The 18828-nt window shown below is 49.8% G+C and overlaps 1 protein-coding gene across 5 annotated transcripts in view; it reads left to right on the forward strand.

Annotated features, from left to right (window-relative positions):
- The window catches only part of LOC102447238 (unconventional myosin-X-like), a 311005-nt gene that overhangs the window by 147092 nt on the left and 145085 nt on the right, over nucleotides 1-18828 (forward strand). For all 5 annotated transcript variants that reach the window (XM_075914469.1, XM_075914465.1, XM_075914468.1 and 2 more), the window contains 3 exons: nucleotides 11372-11452; nucleotides 14974-15098; nucleotides 15381-15495. In XM_075914469.1, the coding sequence (XP_075770584.1) occupies nucleotides 11372-11452; nucleotides 14974-15098; nucleotides 15381-15495 (321 nt within the window). The remainder of the gene's footprint in view (nucleotides 1-11371; nucleotides 11453-14973; nucleotides 15099-15380; nucleotides 15496-18828) is intronic.

Genomic DNA, 18828 nt, shown 5'->3' on the forward strand with positions numbered 1-18828 from the left:
TGCCCTGCTCCACTACCTTGCTCCATCCTTCTGCAGCTTTCCCCATGCTTCTGCCTCCTGGAAGCCTGTTGGACCAGGAGGCCTAACCACAGACGGACCAATGGTTAATGGTTAATCTGGCCCTGAGGAGAGGGCAGGAGTGCTGCACCTACCTGGCGCAGCTCCCGGGGGGTACAGGTGGCTCTGCACTGCGCAGTATAAGGAAGCTTTCGCTGTACGCACTGCTCCCTCCCCCCGCTGCCTCCATTGCTTGAGAATCTCAGCCAATGGGGGCTTGAGCCCCTGCCAGAAGCGCTTTCTTGCAGCGTGCAGAGCCGCTTCCTCCCCCTGCCAGGCAGAACCCATGGGCGGGATCTGGCCCGCAACTTGCCTTGAGTGGGCCCGTGAGGCTCAGGGTCCCCTACTGCTGCGGAGCATGGCTAGAGCTCCAATGTCTAATGCTGGCTTTCCCGACTGCTCGGGTGAGCCTTGCGGGCCAGGTGAAGGCAAGTCATGAGCTGGGTATAGGCCATAGGTTCCCCACCCCTGCTTTAAAGTCTTCCACCCATCTACTTTCTTGTTCTCAGAATTTCTCCTTGTTTCCCTTTAACTGGGACACTGTTTCAAGATCATGTAGACTGTTGTATTGTTTATTTCCCCTTGTTCCTCAGCTTCCCTATACAATTTTGCTTCTCTTTTTTGCATTGTTTCTTTACTGTTTTGTCAGTTCCTGTAGGTTTGTTTTATTTCTTCAGTCACGTGTTGCAGCATTAGAGCCTTTTGTTTTCTTCTTTTATTTGTAACTTTCCATGTTTCTTCTGCAGTCCACTGTTCTTCCCCTCTTTCTACCAATTATCTCTTAGGCTGCTTCTAGCTTAGCTCTTTCAAAATTATCCCAATATTTTTTCACCTTGTTTTCTTCAAGATCTGTAGGAGCTTCTAATGTGTCCCTGACCCTGGTACTCATCCTGCAATCTTGAAAGATCTGAATCTATTTTCTTCCTTTCTCCCTTTCTTCTCTTTCTTCCTTCCAAGTTGATGTTTGCTTTAAGCAAGTAATGGTCACTCCTTATATCTGCTCCTCTGAATACTCTTGTGTCTAGTACTAATATTTTCTACCTGTGACTAAGACAGACATAGGCAGTCTCATTTTGCATAAAAGTTAAGAAAGCATTGCAGAAATAAAAATAACAAGGCATGTGATTTGGATTATATTAATCCTGCAATGTTTAAATATGGAGGTGAAGATGTGGAATTAGTCAATCTACAACAAAATCTGGACATATGAGAAAATGCTGGAAAAATGGCCCCTCTGTGGTATTATCAAATTACTAAAGAAAAGTCATCTAAGCAGTTGCTCAAATTGGAGAGGGGGTGAGGAGGACGGGAGAGTGTTAGCCACAGCCCTCCTGAATAGAATGAAGGGAAGTTTGGTTAGTATTGTACATGAATCACAGTCTGGGTTTAGAAAAGGGGGATTGTGCACAGACACTATTTTCCTCCTGTGACAGATTGTTGAGAATGCAGCTGAATTCCAAGACAGTCTTGCCATTAATTTCATGGACTTTCAAAAGGCATTCAATAATGTAAACAGACAATGAGTAAAACGTGAAACAATGTGGAATTCCAACAAAATTAACTGATATTATGAAGGCGGTCTGCGTCGACTCAAAATGAAGCATTAGTCTTAAAGCATCAAGATAGGTGTAAGACGGGTGCATCCTGTCTCCTTTTCTGTTCGTGCTAGTAATCAGCCATGGATTAAAGCAATGTGACAGTGATACATATGACCTAAAATGGAACAATTCAGAGCTATTTGTTTTAGACTTTGCTGACAACATCAAGGAAGATGCAAATGGACTACAAAAATGCACAGACTAGGTAAAAGAAATAATGGAGAAGATAGGTTTGGGATTCAATGCAAAGAAATATAAAGTCCTGTTAATGGGGATTACAGGAACATAAATCAAAATTGAAGGAGTGAAACAAGAAGATGGACAATTTCATGTATGTTGGATGTACCATCAGCCAAAATGGTATCAACTTCAAGGAAGTAAGAAAAATCAGGAAGGCAAATGCTGCATTTGTAAGACTCAAAAACACCTCCCTCAAGACAAAACTGAAAGTGAACAAAGTGATCGTTATTGCCATCATAACACTCAGCAGTGAGACATGGCACCAAGAGAAATATGCAAAAGCTGGCTGCATTTCATCACATATGTCTGACATAAATATTGAGAGTAACAGAGAGAAACTAGTAAAGGTAGAACAATTACCGGGCAAGGAACCCCCTCATAGACAATCTACAAAAGAAGACATTGGTAGCTGGAGCATGGAAAAAGAATGTTTAGGAAGTACCGCCCACAAACAGCAGCCAGAAAACGCAGGAAGAGAGGAAGATGACAAATAACATGAAAACAAATAATTCTGAATGGCATCAAGCATCTCTGCATGAAATGGGATGATGTGGAGAGAAAGGTATTTGACTGGGAAGGATGGCAAATGTGGGTAACCCAATGCGCAGCAAAGAGTGGGCTGATGGGCTGAGTTACGCCTGTTTGCATGTTGGCCATTGTTTTGGTATTCAGGATTTTACAGTGGCTGGTAGCTTCTTGTTTTTGATTACTTCTTGGAGTCTACCCACCTTGGTTCCAGCAAATGAGCATGAAAGCTTGATTTGTCTGCAGTCCAGATAGTCTGTGCATCCCCTCCCCTCCTTTCCCCTCTCCTGCCACCTGACTGTGTGCACCAGTGACTGTTAAGGGAGTAAAAAGTTCTAGTTCTTTCATTCAGCTCCTGATCTGGGTCTCTGGGCATCCCAACAGGACAGCACAGTTCAAGCTTCTGGCAACATACTTGTTAGATGATGAGCTTTCGTGGGCCAGACCCACTTCCTCAGTCTTTAAAGTGCTACATTGTCCTGCATTTTGCTTCAACTACCCCAGACTAACACGGCTACATTTCTATCACCATACTTGTTAATTTGCCTTTTGCGAAAGGTGGCCTTTTTAGTAGCCATCAGTTTGGCCAGTAGAATTTTAGAGATTTGTACCTTCATGAAGGTACAAATACATGATTTTGTATTTTTCTATTTGTGTTTTGTACCTATACATGATTTTCTTTAAGGATAAGAAGCAGTTGCATTTGCACCCTGCTTTCTTCCCAAAAGTGGTTTTGCAGATCCACTGCACTCCAGAAATCTTCCTTCTGTTTTTTTTCCTGAAGTCCTGTGAAAATAGGAGGAGCAACATCTATACTTTCTAGATGTTATGAGGGCCCTACCATTCTATGGAGAAAGGACCAAGCTGTTCCAAAGATCTACCCCATTGTTCATAATGGTAGCGTAGACCACGAAAGGATTCACTACCTCCACTCAGAGAATCTCATCCTGTATCCCATTGTGCATTCACACGTGTTACAAGATGGCAGTCTACCTTGGCTGCTTTCCTGGGGTAAATCCCTTTCAGGACATCTGCAGAGTGGCAAATTCTGCATCGGTGTGCACATTCTCTGCACTCTGCCTTCACTCAACACGCCAGGGATGACACCAGTGTTGGCTGAGCACTTTTTCAGTTAGTATGTCCATGAACTCCAAGCCCACCTCTTACACAACTGTTTAGGAGTCACCTGTATTGGAGTAGACGTGTGCAATCTCTTGAAGATAAGATGGTTCTCCTTTGAGAGACGTCCCTGGGGGTGCTCCACATCAGGTGTAGAGCATCCCAGCGCCTCTGGATGGAGTTTAGCTAGCAGTGCCTCAGCAGGGGCTGTGCACGCGCGGCGCGCAAACTCCCTGACTAGCTATATGCAGGTGCGGCCCCACGCCCCCATTCTGTTCCTTTCTACTGTCCCTGGCTGCGAACGAAATGCAGCAGTGCTCTTCTCTCCTCAGCACACTTAGATGTTAGAGGAGTTAGTTTTTAGTTAGTTACTAGTTTTTGGTTAAGTCTTTCACTGTTTCTTGTTATTTAGATTAAATTAGTACTAGTTAAAAAAAAAAAAAAAAAGGAGTGCAGGGTTTGAACTGCCACTTCAGCATACAAGCCAGTGTGAGCTCTCCCGGCTTCAAACGCTGCACGCTCTGCAGTGGCGCGGTGTCTGCCTCTATGGGCATGTCTCCTGCCTCAAATATCTGGGGAGCTCTCATTCGCGCAGAGACTGCCCCCACTGTGTCAAAATGAGACTCAGGTCTCACTGGGAGAAGGAGCTTGTATTGAAAAAGCTCCATAATGACAACGACAAAAGACATGCCTCTGACCCAGACTCTGGGCACGGCTTAATGCCTAACAAAGATAACTCTAAGCTCTCTAAAAGAAGGGCAGGATCATTTGACCTCAGCAACCCACCAAGAGGCAGTCTGAGAGAAAAAAGTCAGACCACTCAGGCAAGAACCGTCTGAGCATGTTTGGCTGCCCAGGTACTTCGGGCAAACAGCGTAGTAAGCCTGAAAGCGCTTGAAACACTGCACTGACAGTGACAGAGGCAAAGTGCAATTCTGTGCCAGCCTCATCAAATCCGGTAACGCTGACCCCAATGACAGCTACACCGGTACTTCAGCCTCTCATGACAGCACCTAGAGAAGGGATAGAGCACTCAGTCAATACTGCCTCTTCCTCTCAACTATTAGGGGCAATAGCTCTCCTTCTTAGCTCTGAGATAAACGGGCTCCTCTCAGCTAGTGCAGCCTCCCGCATCACAACCTTCCCTGATTACCTACAGGGAGAATAAAGACTTGCACATTGATGCAACTCTTCTCTCCCCTAGAGAAGGGCAAGTTCGTTACCTCAGCAACCCACCAGAGGCATTCTGAGGTAAAAAAGTCAGAGCACTCAGATAAGAACCATCTGAGCACGTTTGACTGCCCAGATACTTTGGGTGAACAGTGTAATGAGCCAGAAAGCTCTTCAAACGCTGCCCTCACAAGAGGCAACAGGCCATTCTGTGCCAGTCTCAGAAACCCTGGTAATGCTGACCATTATGGTAGCTCCACCAGTACCTTAGCCTCTCGTGATGGCACCTAGAGAAGAGATAGAGCACTCAGTCAATACTGCCCCTTCCTCTCAACTATTAGGGGCAATAGCTCTCCTTCTTAGCTCTGGGATAAACGGGCTCCTCTCAGCTAGCGCAGCCTCCCACATCACAAACTCCCCTGATCACGTACAGGGAGAATAAAGTCTGGCAGATTGAGTCATCTCTTCACTTTGAATGAAGACAGACACATTTAGTCACAGCTTTCTGATGACTCCGATCCGCCATCTCCCCTCTCACATGAAGAGGGAGAGGATTTTGGTGCTTTTCATCACAACTGCTCCCTGATTCAAAAGGGTCTCTGGGGACACAGTCACTTGCAACTGGACCGTATCAGAGCGCAAATGACTCCCTGGGCTCCCTATCTGTGGATGCCCCTGCCCGTGGTGTACCCTCCACAGTGGCAAATGTGGAATTAACCACCAGAACAGCACAGAAAGAGACCATTTAAAATTAAACATATAGATAAGACTCATGATCTACAGAATCTCCTCACAGACACATTAGGAGGAGTGATAATGAGAGCCAATATTCCCCTATGTCAGCGATGGGATCTTTGGCTCCTACAACACCATTAGCTGATACAGGGGAGGCAATTCTACCTCTTTGGAGGACATTTCCTCTTTCCAAAACTTACTTAAAAGAGTTGCACAAGATCTAAATATCCCTGTGGAGGAAGAACAGGATACTCCCCATGAACTCACTAATATCCTACAAGCTGAATTTCTCTTCACACATTTCCCCCGCCCCCAATTCTCTTGTGGTGGACGCTGCACAGCAAACAAACAAGCACCAAAATTGCTGAACCCCATCTGACAAAGAAAATAAAAGATTAGACTCGTTTGGTAAAAGAGTGTATGCTTCAGTCACACTCCAGCTGAGGGTAGCAATTTATCCAGCCCTGCTTAGTAAATGCTATCATAACAATCCCATGAAAATAAACATGTTTATTGCTGATCTGCCCAAAAGCCAAAATGCACATTTCAAAGCCATTGTTTCTGAGGGGCAGTCAGTTTTCGCGTCTAGCATTGCAAGAAGCTCTCGATGCAGCACAGACATCCATAAGAACGATGGCTACAGCTGTCACTATGCGGCTGGCCTCCTGATGCAACCCTCTTCCTTCATCACTAATTACCTCAGACACATGGGTCCAAACCATTTTCAGTACATGGTCCTACTCTTCGGACTCTCTACATCTCTGAGAGTATTTTCCAAGGTCCTAGTGGCAGTCATAGCCCACCTCAGGAGACAGGGAGTGACCATATATCCCTACTTGGATGACTGCCTAGTCAAAGCAAGGTCCAGACATGAGTGCCATCAACACACTCATAGAATCATAGAATCATAGGACTGGAAGGGACCTCGAGAGGTCATCGAGTCTAGTCCCCCGCCCTCAAGGCAGGACCAAGCTCCATCTACACCATCCCTGACAGATGTCTATCTAACCTGTTCTTAAATATCTCCAGAGAGGGAGATTCCACCACCTCCCTTGGCAATTTATTCCAATATTTGACCACCCTGACAGTTAGGAATTTTTTCCTAATGTCCAATCTAAACCTCCCCTGCTGCACTTTAAGCCCATTACTCCTTGTCCTGTCCTCAGAAACCAAGAGGAACAAATTTTCTCCTTCCTCCTTGTGACACCCTTTTAGATATTTGAAAACCACTATCATGTCCCCCCTTAATCTTCTTTTTTCCAAACTAAACAAGCCCGGTTCATGAAGCCTGGCTTCATAGGTCATGTTCTCTAGACCTTTAATCATTCTTGTTGCTCTTCTCTGTACCCTTTCCAATTTCTCCACATCTTTCTTGAAATGTGGCGCCCAGAACTGGACACAGTACTCCAGCTGAGGCCTAACTAGCACAGAGTAGAGCGGCAGAATGACTTCACGAGTTTTGCTTACAACACACCTGTTGATACAACCTAGAATCATATTTGCTTTTTTTGCAACAGCATCACACTGTTGACTCATATTCAACTTGTGGTCCACTATGACCCCTAGATCCCTTTCCGCCATGCTCCTTCCTAGACAGTCGCTTCCCATCTTGTATGTGTGGAACTGATTGTTCCTTCCTAAGTGGAGCACTTTGCATTTCTCTTTATTAAACCTCATCCTGTTTACCTCTGACCATTTCTCTAACTTGCTAAGGTCATTTTGAATTATGTCCCTATCCTCCAAAGAAGTTGCAACCCCACCCAGTTTGGTATCATCTGCAAACTTAATAAGCGTACTCTCTATCCCAATACCTACATCATTGATGAAGATATTGAACAGTCCGGGTCCCAAAACAGACCCTTGCGGAACTCCACGTGTTATCCCTTTCCAGCAGGATTTAGCACCGTTAACAACAACTCTCTGACTACGTTTATCCAGCCAATTATGCACCCACCTTATCGTGGCCCTATCTAAGTTATATTTGTCTAGTTTATCAATAAGAATATCATGCGAGACCGTATCAAATGCCTTACTAAAGTCTAGGTATATGACATCCACCGCTTCTCCCTTATCCACAAGGCTTGTTATCCTATCAAAGAAAGCTATCAGATTAGTTTGGCATGACTTGTTCTTCACAAACCCATGCTGGCTATTCCCTATCACTTGATTACCTTCCAAGTGTTTGCATATGATTTCCTTAATTACCTGCTCCATTATCTTCCCTGGGACAGACGTTAAACTGACCGGTCTGTAGTTTCCTGGGTTGTTCTTATTCCCCTTTTTATAGATGGGCGCAATATTTGCCCTTTTCCAGTCTTCTGGAATCTCCCCTGTCTGCCATGATTTTTCAAAAATCATAGCTAAAGGCTCAGATACCTCCTCTATCAGCTCCTTGAGTATCCTGGGATGCATTTCATCAGGACCTGGTGACTTGCTGACATCTAACTTTCCTAAGTGATTTTTAACTTGTTCTTTGTGTATCCTATCTTCTAAACTTACCCTCTCTCTGCTTGTATTCACTACGTTAGGCACACCTCCAGACTTCTCACATGGTGCTAGGCTGTCTTCATTCTTTAAGACTTCTAGTGAACCACCCCAGATCAATGCTTACCCCCTCGCAGACCATCCAATTTATTGGGGCACACCTCAACTCTGTCACAGCCAAAGCCTCCCTCCCTCTCTCCCGACAGAGCTACTCACATCAGCCTCCTGGCATTATCCCTACAGGACATGCTGAGAGTCACCGCACTCAACTGCCTTTGACGTTTAGGCCATATGGCTTCCTGCAACCCTGTGGTACCCAATGCGAGGCTATTTGTGAGGTGTCTCCAAGGCTAGCTCCTAACGCAGTACAAACTGAACATTCATTCAGTGACAAAGAGGCTAACTATGCCTCCATCAGTCAAAGCTTCCTTAAAATGGTGTACAGAGGTGTCCAATCTAACTACAGGCACACCCCTTCCAATCCACAGAGCCTACAGTGGTCATCACCACGGACACCTCGCTCACAAGCTGGGGCGCTCACGGAGAAGGGAGAACAGTTTAAGGACTGTGGTCCCCCGCGGAACGTGCTCTGCACATAAATATCATAGAACTCAGAGCCGTCCGCCTAGCCTGTCAAAAAGCTATTCCCTTAGGTGAAAGGAACATACGTCTGTGTCTTCACGGACACCTCGGCATCCATGTTTTATGTACACCGACAAGGCGGAACATGGTCACAGCCCCTGTGCAGTTAAGCCATAGTCCTTCGGAACTGGGCAATAGCACAAGATATCCAATTATCCACATGCCATATACCTGGGGCTCTCAATACAACAGCCTATGCCCTAAGCAGGGCCCTCCCCCAGGAACACGAATGGGAGATGGACCATACAATCTTGCGAGGAATATTGAGCCAGTGGGGCCACCCTTGCATAGATCTGTTTGCCACCAGATCCAACAGAAAATGCACGATGTATTCGTCCAGAGCGGGCATGGGCAAACACTCCCTAGGAGACGCTCTGTCACTCATGGAATGCACCCCTACTATACGCATTCCCTCCATTCCCCCTCCTGAACAGGGTCATCATAAAGATAAGGAGGGACAAAGCGAAGATCATCCTCATAGCTCCATGCTGGCTGCGACAGCCTTGCTTCCCTCTGTTATTCAGGATGACACAATGCAATGCAATCACATTATCACAAGTACCTTACATCCTCTGTCACCCGCAAATCAGCACACCTCACCCTCAACTCTGGATGCTCCATCTAAAAGCGGGCACCTCAGTGCTTCACTGGCATAGAGCTCCAGTGCTCCCAACAAGTCCAGGAAGTTCTTCTGCACAGCAGAGCTCCTGCAAAAGAAAAACATATATCAGTAAATTGACGTGGTTTACACACTGGGCCTGTGAGTGCAAACAGCCCCACTCCCGATAATATTGGAATGCTTACTGCACCTGACGCAGTCTATTCTATCATTGGCCACAGTAAGAGTGTGCCTGCCAGCCATAACAACATTCCATGTACCGCTGCATGACACCACTTTGTTTGCACACCCCATGACAAAACGGTTTTTGAAGGGCCTGCAAGCTCTATACCCTGATGTGTCATCCCCACAAGAACAATGGCACCTCCACCTGGCTCTGGCAACCTTAGCAAAACTGCCCTTTGAACCTATGGCCACATGCTCCTTACTCCACTTAACGCTTAAAACAGCGTTCCTAGAGGCTATCACATTAGCAAGCAGATAAGCGAACTGGCCGCTCTCATGTCCAGTCCACCATTTACTATTTTTCTTAAAGACAGTGTGACCATGCGGCCACACCCCAATTTTTTACCTAAGATACTAATGGCCTTTCACATCTATCAGACAATATACCTACCTGTGTTTTTCCCAAAGCCCCATTCCAATGCCTTTGAAGCACAATGTCAAAAGAGCTCTTTCTTTCTACATTGACAGAATGTGTCATTCAGGTCCTTTCCTCACCTGTTTGTTTCCATTGCTAACCATAACGTGGGAGAGAGAATATCATCTCAAAGGATACGAGTGTGTTAATACTGGCTACTCACTTAATAATTACCGGCACCTGCTCCAATCCGAGCACACTCTCTGAGGCCAGTTGCTGCCTCAGTCCACTGGCGGACATTTGTGCAGCAGCAACATGGTCCACGGATCACACTTTGGCGAAACACTACTCGCTTTCCTCGGGTCCTTTACGCCACAGTGTTCGAGGGACATCTCCCGAAGGAGAGGAGGTTACTCACCTCCTGTATCTGATGAGTGTCCCTGGGGATGCTCCATTACCCTCTCTTCCTCCCCTATACTTCAGAAACCTATCAATATAAATAAGTGAAATAAAGTAAAAGCAATCTTGTCAATCACACTCCTCCGCCCAGTTCCAGTTAGAGAAAGAACTGAAGGGAGGCAGGGTGGGAGGACCGCACCTGTGCATAGCTAGTCAGGGAGTTTGCGTGCATTGCGCATGCGCGGCCCCCGCTGAGGCACGGCTAGCAAAACTCTGTCCAGAGGCACTGGGACACTCTACACCTGATGTGGAGCACCCCCAGGGAAGAATGTGAGTTACACGAGGTGAGTAACCTCCTCTTACCCTCTGTGACTGTGCTTTGTGAGCTGCATGTCCCTGGGGAGGGAGCCGCCCTCCTTTCCCGGCTTGTTGGAGTTAACTGAAAAAAGGGAGCCGAAGGGGCGCAGCATCAGAAGGACCCTTTATGTTAGTACTATGAGTAAGTGGCACCTCAGTGCCAGAGACATGCAACAGATACCACTAGGAAGACCGTTTCTAGTGACTGTCCTCATGGTGTACACACCCCTACATTGGAATGGACATGAGCAACACATCTCGAAAAATAATTACAGTAGGATAGTAACAGTTTGTTCCCTTCCCACCAGGGGTCCTTTGTGCACCCTTATAGCCCTTGGTCTTTCTCTCTTTGTTTCTTTCTCTTTCAGGATGTCCATCTTTTAAACTGTATTGGGAGAGGTGATAATATGCAAAAAGTGCATGTTGTGCAGGTTTTAATGGTCACCATCAATATGTTCTGTGCTCTCTACACAGTTTCTGAGCTCTGGGTGTTCCTTATTTATCCCCTTGGGCTTTTCCAACTTTCACCAAAATCGTTGATGGCTAAAACACTTCTTGATATTTTGGAATCAGTTGGTTGAAATGTGGAAAGTTCCTACCCGGCAGACAAAAAAATGCCATTGAGTGAGTTTAAGGCTTTGCAATCTGTGTCTAGCAGCAGGCAAACATTTTTCAAAGAGGTGTGATTTAAAAAAAAAAATGAAAGTGTTACTTTTAGAAGAAGCATGCAGGAGGAGAGAATGGAGGTGTGGGTTGCTGAAGAGTCCCCTGTTCTTGGACAGGGAGCCCATAGACCCCAGTCCCTGCCGGAATGACTGCTTTTCTGATTTGGTTTTGTTTTTTCAGGACTCTCTCCATTCCTTGATGGCCACACTCAGCACTTCCAATCCATTCTTCATTCGCTGCATCAAACCAAACATGGAAAAGGTGAGTCCTGCCCCGATGACTTGGTGATGTGGGGTGGGGGTGGATGAAGGACATCTCCCTGAACCCAGCATGAGGATACGGGGGAAGAAATTCTGCCTCTTGCATAGTTGGCAGGTAAAGGAGCAAGCCTCTGCTAATGCTCTCCACTGCAGGGATTGGTGCTCCTCTGGGCAGTCTGGGCTCAGGGCCTGCCCCCCAGCTGGGCTCAGGGTCCCCTGTCCTGCTCTGAGCACTGTGGGGCCAGCTGGCCTGGGCGTTTGTGGGCTGGCCTGAGGTTTGGGGTTGCTGTGGGTGCCAGTGGGCTGGTCAGAGCTTGGGACTACTTTGGCAGTTGGAGGGCTGTCTGGGATTTGAGGTTGTCCCGGGCACTGCCAGTGGGGGGAAGGAGTGGAGTGGAGATGGGGCCAGGGCAGGGCCTCATGCAGAAGAGACAGTGCAGGGGGCTGGTGGACATGCTGCTCAGGGCCTTTTTGAGCTCGACCATGAGTCTTTTTAAATTAGAGAGCAATGCATCCAACTTCCCCATTGTGTGAGAATAAAATAGGCCTGGCGTGTGAGCACTGCTCCCGCCACGCTGTGTGTGTGTGAGAGAATAGGCCTGGCGTGTGAGCACTGCTCCCGCCACGCTCTGTGTGTGTGAGAGAATAGGCCTGGCGTGTGAGCACTGCTCCCGCCACGCTCTGTGCATGTGAGAGAATAGGCCTGGCGTGTGAGGACTGCTCCCGCCACGCCCTGTGCGTGTGAGAGAATAGGCCTGGCGTGTGAGGACTGCTCCCGCCACGCCCTGTGCGTGTGAGAGAATAGGCTTGGCGTGTGAGCACTGCTCCCGCCACGCTCTGTGTGTGTGAGAGAATAGGCCTGGCGTGTGAGCACTGCTCCCGCCACGCTCTGTGCGTGTGAAAGAATAGGCCTGGCGTGTGAGGACTGCTCCCGCCACGCCCTGTGCTTGTGAGAGAATAGGCCTGGCGTGTGAGCACAGCTCCCGCTGCGCCCTGTGCTTGTGTGAGAATAGGCCTGGCGTGTGAGCACAGCTCCCGCTGCGCCCTGTGCTTGTGTGAGAATAGGCCTGGCGTGTGAGCACAGCTCCCGCTGCGCCCTGTGCTTGTGTGAGAATAGGCCTGGCGTGTGAGCACAGCTCCCGCTGCGCCCTGTGCTTGTGTGAGAATAGGCCTGGCGTGTGAGCACTGCTCCCGCCATGCTCTGTGTGTGTGTGTGAGCATAGGCCTGGTGTGTGAGGACTGCTCCCTCCACGCTCTGTGTGTGTGTGAGCGTAGGCCTGGCGTGTGAGGACTGCTCCCGCCACGCCCTGTGCTTGTGTGAGTGTAGGCCTGGCGTGTGAGCACTGCTCCCGCCACGCTCTGTGCTTGTGTGAGCGTAGGCCTGGCATGTGAGCACTGCTCCCGCCACGCCCTGTGCTTGTGTGAGCGTAGGCCTGGCGTGTGAGGACTGCTCCCGCCACGCCCTGTGCTTGTGTGAGCGTAGGCCTGGCGTGTGAGCACTGCTCCCGCCACGCTCTGTGCTTGTGTGAGCGTAGGCCTGGCATGTGAGCACTGCTCCCGCCACGCCCTGTGCTTGTGTGAGCGTAGGCCTGGCGTGTGAGGACTGCTCCCGCCACAGTGGCTTGGAAGCAGGGCCGTGGTCTGTGCCTTGCCTGCAGTGGGATAAAGGGGGAGAATGATTCTCATTAATGTTTTGTGGAGTGAGGGTCTTCTCTGCAAACTTGGATATACGTTGTAAATTAGGGGATTGCTCACGTCCTAGCTCCTGTAGGCCAAGTGCATTGCACACATCTGGGTCTCCTTGCACCCTTCATTCCTGCCAGCTCCCTGCATGCTCTTCCTCGTCCCCCTCTCTCTCCATTTCAGGGAGTCAGGGGAATGCCTCCACCCTCTGCCCTTGCCAAGGCTTCCTGTTCCAGATCCCTTATTGCTTCTCTTCCCCTCTTGCCACTGTTATGCCTCACCCTAACCCATTGCCTCCCATACCAAGGTATTAATTCATGCTAGCGGCCATGTCTCTGATCTATAGCTTGAAGCAGTGGGTCTGCTAAGCAGATGTCAAGGGTTCTTTGTGTCCCCCATTTCCTACTTCTCTTTATTAATTTTCCCCAAAATCAATGGCCTTGCTACTGGGCCATTCAATTTGCCGTTCATCTGTGACATGTACAGCAGCATCCCTGCCCAGTGGCCAGCTCTGAAGCACATTGCACTGTGGCCATGCTCCATGGTACCAGCTAGATTTGCTTTCATGGCGCAAAGATGTTTTTGCCTCATTTTGTTTTTGTCAACTCAGAAAATCCATCAGCCCCAATTCCTTGTCTCTTAGGCCAGTACCATGCTACACAAGAAGCTTGGCTTAAGGTACGCAATTCCAGCTATGTAAAAACCATAGCTGGAGATGACATACCTTAAGTCAAGCTTTGGCGCCATCCTCACAGTGGGAGGTTGATGGGAGAAACAGCCCCGTTGACTTCTTTTCCTCCTCATGAGGAGTAGAAATAGCAGCACCAATGGGGGTGCCCTCAACATTTGATTTAGCAAGTCTTTACTAGGCCTGCTAAATCAAATGCCAGAAGATCCAACACTGGAGCAAGTGGGTACGTGGCCTTAGAGATGAGGGTAGGGAGAGAACAGAGGAGCCCTGGGGAAAGGGAGAAAAAGCGACAAGCCTGTAGTAATGGTCCTTCCCCAAAGAGGGCCTTGTTGCAGGAGAAGTCCGCCTGCAGAGCTGCTGACTGGAACCAAGAGGAAGATAAAGCTTTGTTGCAGTAACAGGGGAGGAGTGAAGGTGCTTCCGATTAGCTCTCTCTAAAGCAGCAAGTTTCCTTGGAAGATATTGAAAAGGTAGCAGCAAGGAAGGAGGACTCTTGCCCAGACTAGATGAAGAACTCAGCTAGGGGCAGGATTGTTTGATGTCCCTCAGTCAGTATGCTAGGGGCGAGCCATCTGCAAGCCCTTGCCCCAGTACAGAAGCTCCTTCCTGCCTGTTAGCGCCATTATTTCAGGGATGCATTTGGCTCTCCCTTGGATTCTCATCCATCCAGCTGAGCTGTGAAGGCAGCAGGCATGCCTGCAGTTGTGCCTCGGGGCTACTGGCCACTGCTGTTGCATTGGGTGGGTGGGAAGCCTGGTGCCTTCTCTCTCACTGCTCTCCCAGCTACACCAGAGCTCAGGTGAGGACAGAGCATTTTTCTGCATCGGCCTGGTGGCTCAGCACAGTTCATTGCCCACTTCCCTGCCACATTCCGAGTTATGGAAGATGCTGCAGTTGACTGTTGATAGGGGTGCACTTGGCTCCCTCCAGTCTCTGTGCCGGTGCTGACCCATCTTTCAGGGAAGGCCCTTAATATGTGGGGCTAAGTTTCCAGGGAGCAGTGGGTGTGTATCTTGGTGCCCCTTGCAACACTTGGGGAAGCAGACACGTGGCAGCAGGCACACGGTTAAGTCTGGTGTTACTGCTTGCTTAGAGGTTTCTTTTTCTCTTGTTTTTTTTTTCCCCCTCTAATCTTGGTCTTTTCTTAGGCACCAAACCTCTTTAACCCAGATGTAGTTCTGAACCAACTCCGGTACTCTGGGATGCTGGAGACAGTGAAAGTGCGACGAGCAGGCTTCCCCGTACGGCGTCTGTTCCAGGATTTCCTCAGCAGGTAACGGGTAACGTGGATGTGGGAGGGCATGCTGTGGGCTGGGATGTTCCTTTTCTCTTTGCTTGTTATCACTGCCACTGGATGCCTGTTGTGGTGTTTCCGTATCATCCATGGTGTGTGGACAAGAAGTCAAAGTGGAAGTGTCTAGACTGGAGGAAGAAGGGAGGCAATTAATAGAACCTGAGGAAGGAGGAATGGGAAGAGGATGTTCTGAAGCACGCTAGACATGTAGCAGATAGTATCGTTCATATTGTACGTCAAGAGATTGTGTTTGGTTCTCAGGTACAAGATGCTCATGAAGGATCTGAGTGTCCCAGACAATGCCAAGCTTACATGTGCAGATTTCCTACAGATGTACGACAGCACCAGGAGCCAGTGGCAGCTGGGTAAAAACAAGGTACTAGCAGAGTGTGGGAAAAGGTCCATGGAGTGAGGGGAGGGAAGTTGCTTCTGTTGTAAGAGAGCTTAATGGAAAGCTGATATACCACGGAGCATGCCAATAAATGGCAGGTGGAAGTAAACTAATAGCACTGAAGAGTCGTCCCATTGAGGTCACTGACGAGCCTGTGCTGCTGATCTGTAATGGCTCGGATGCTTCCCATCTTATATATTTGGAGATGGATTAGATGAGACCCAGCAGCCTTTTCATTTCTCCCCTGGGGCAGCACAGGATTGGTTCCCGCTGTATGTTTGTTATTGCTTTGTCCAGGCTGGTTTTAAAGGACTCAAACGGAGCTAACTTTGGATTTTAGGGTGGAACTGCAAAACAAAGCTTCATTCCCCTTCTCATGTGCAGTCTGTCTAATTTCTGCCTGCTGTGATCACACCACTGTGTACAAAGCTTACAAAGCTCAAGGACTTGGAGGTGGCTTGGAGAGGTGCTGCTCTGGACTATATGCAAAATGTGGGGGAAGGGGCAGCTGGCTCTTCAGGTTTGCACTGGTCTGTTACAGGAGCTCAGCTGCTGGTGCTGGAGTCTGTGCAGTTACTGATATTTTGCAGGAAAATGTGTCTGTATGCTGAACCCCCAGCTGTGACAGAGGCTTTGTTTGAGTTTAGGTGAATCTTAGGTTCGCTGTCTTGTCTGGGTGTTGATGCCTTCCAGGCACTGAGAGCACAGGGGTCATGCTGGTTGCATTGGATGTAACGGACAGAGAGCTGAGTTGGTGCCACTAACAGGTTCTTCTTTGAGTGTTTGCTCACGTCCATTCCAATTAGGTGTGTGTGCGCCACGTGCACAGACTGTCAGAGTTTTCCCTTAGCGGTACCTGTCAGGCCAGCAGGGGAGATCCCTGGAGTGGTGCCATTATAACAGCGCATACATACCCCTGCTGGCTTTCCAACCCTCAGTTCCTTCTTACCGCCGTGACGGTTGTTGGAGCGCCCTTCTTGCTTGTTTGCAGGCGTGATTCCAGCGCTATCTATCCGTGAGTCCTTTAGTGTAGTTAGCGCCTGGTTGATTCTCTTTGTTTCTTCCAAGTTGCATTCCCTGTTAAGTACCTGTTAGATATTGTTAGATAAATTGTTTGGATTGGGGCTCACCTGTTGCGTCCCCTTCCCTCTCAGTCCACAGGGCATGCCTGGGCCTCATGGCTGTAAGCCCTGTGCTGACTGTTCCAAACCTATGCCATGTGGTGACCTGCACCATTTGTGTTTAAAGTGTCTGGGTGAGGCCCATGTCCCAGCTAAGTGCAGGATCTGCTGTAGTTTTAAGCCCCAGACCCAGCGTGAGAGGGACCGATGCTTGAAGATTCTCCTCATGGAGTTGGCGCTCCGCCCGGCACCGGCACCGGATGTGGCATCAGAGTCCCGCAGCGTACCGCCCTTGGTGCAGGAGACACTGGGGTCTTCGGGAGCCTCGTTGGCCTCGAGGCATCCTGTGGCATGGCACCGGTCACAATCCCCAGTGCCTCGCAAGGAGAGGAGGGCAGAGAGGGGCAGGTCTCCACCCCATCATGCACCCACAGTGCCCCCCAGTTGGTGCACTATGTTGCGCCCGCTCCGGCCGTGAGGGCCACTGCTCCTGGGCCTGAATGTGGCCAGTTAAGCATGTCCCAGGGCCGCAGCACTACGGAGGAGCCTGTACTGCTTGAAAGGGCCTCCATGCCAGATAGATTGGAGGCAGTGCGGGAACTGGTTGAGTTGATTGCAGACTCGCCCTCACCTCCTCAGGGACGCTGGGACCGGCCTTGGGCTCATGTCTCATCCATGGCACTGGACCAGCGCCCCGTCCGGTCGTCCACTCCCTGGCACTTATGTTGATGCCAGCACCATCAGGTCTTTCAGTACCAATGGCCTCGCTCTCTCAGGAGTCCAGAGAGAGTTTAGCATCCAGTGCTCTTATCCCGGTGGCCCAGTCTGCGGCACCAGAACACTTACTGCCACCACTGCTGATGTGGCACCAGAGCAAGCCAGCCTCCGTGGCTCACCACGCAGAGGGGCACCACTCCCCGGGCCTGGCTTTGGCTCCGCCTTGGTCGGAGTCCGACTATTTGTCAGAATTGGTGTGGTCCTGGGTGCTGATTTCCCACTCCCAGGTGCAGTTTGTTCTCCCAGGACTGCTCCAGGTCCCAGCGTCGTTGTAGCGCTTGACACCGGTCCAGGTCCCAGCACTGTGAGTGCCAGGACAGCATCTCGGGCCTGTCGCAGTCTTGGCCCCCGCATTGGCAGTTCTGGACCCCGTAGGCATACGACCTGGCCCAGGGGAGTGCTCCCTTCGTGGTGGGCTCCTCGTGCTTGAGTATCTGGGCCCCGCCCGTGGCAAGGCCATTGCTCTGTGCCCCGGCACTACAGGCCATGACTCCCCCCAGCCCCCATTGGTTAGGGGAAGGGACCAGGGGCCCTTGGGGCAGTCTGCCCTGTCTCAGGCGTCGGAACTGCCACTTGAACTGGAAGACTTGGCCATCTGTGAGTACTCATCATCCTCTCCTGCTGAGGTGCTTGGGCTGGCCTATTCGTCGACGCTGGCTATGGACTCCTGGGCCCATCAGGAGCTCCTCCGGAGACTGGCCCGGAGCCTAGGGGTCCAGCTTGAATGGACCTCTGAGGACTCCAACCCAATGGTGGACATCCTCAATGCACAGGTGCCGTCCCATGTGGCCCTGCCTCTGAACAAGACGGTGGGCAAAATAACAAAAGTTCTCTGGCAGATGCCAGCGTCCATTCCACCCACGGACAAGAGGGTGGAACAGCAGTACTTTGACCGCCAAGCAGGACATGAGCTCCAGTTCTCACACCCGCCGCTGGGCTCGATAGCGGTGCAGGCGACAAGCCACCGTGAGCACCAAGGCCAGCCGGCTCCAACCCCCAAGAACAGAGAGGCCAAGCAGTCTGGCCTGTTGGGTCGTAAGGCCTACGCCTTGGGGTCTCCTACTCAGAATTGCCAACCAGCAGGTTCTCCTGAGTAGGTGCGTTTTTAACTCATGGGTGGCTATGGATAAGTTTGGTGACTCGCTGCCCCAGGACTTGAAGCAGGAGTTTAAGGCCCTCTATGAGGAGGGCAAAATAGTGCCCTGGGCAGCACTCCAGGCGGCCCTGGACTCCGGATGCGGCACCATGGCGACAGGCCTTCTTGTGCTGGGGCACCTGGCTACAAGTGTCTGGTATCCCACCAGAGGTCCAGAACCTGATCCAGGACCTCCCCTTTGAGGGTGAGGGCCTGTTGTCGGACTGGAATGACACCAGTCTCCATGGGCTTGAAGGATTCTAGGGCAATTCGTAGGTCCCTAGA

The sequence above is a fragment of the Pelodiscus sinensis genome, unplaced genomic scaffold (assembly GCF_049634645.1).
Source record: "Pelodiscus sinensis isolate JC-2024 unplaced genomic scaffold, ASM4963464v1 ctg77, whole genome shotgun sequence".
Taxonomy (NCBI): domain Eukaryota; kingdom Metazoa; phylum Chordata; order Testudines; family Trionychidae; genus Pelodiscus; species Pelodiscus sinensis.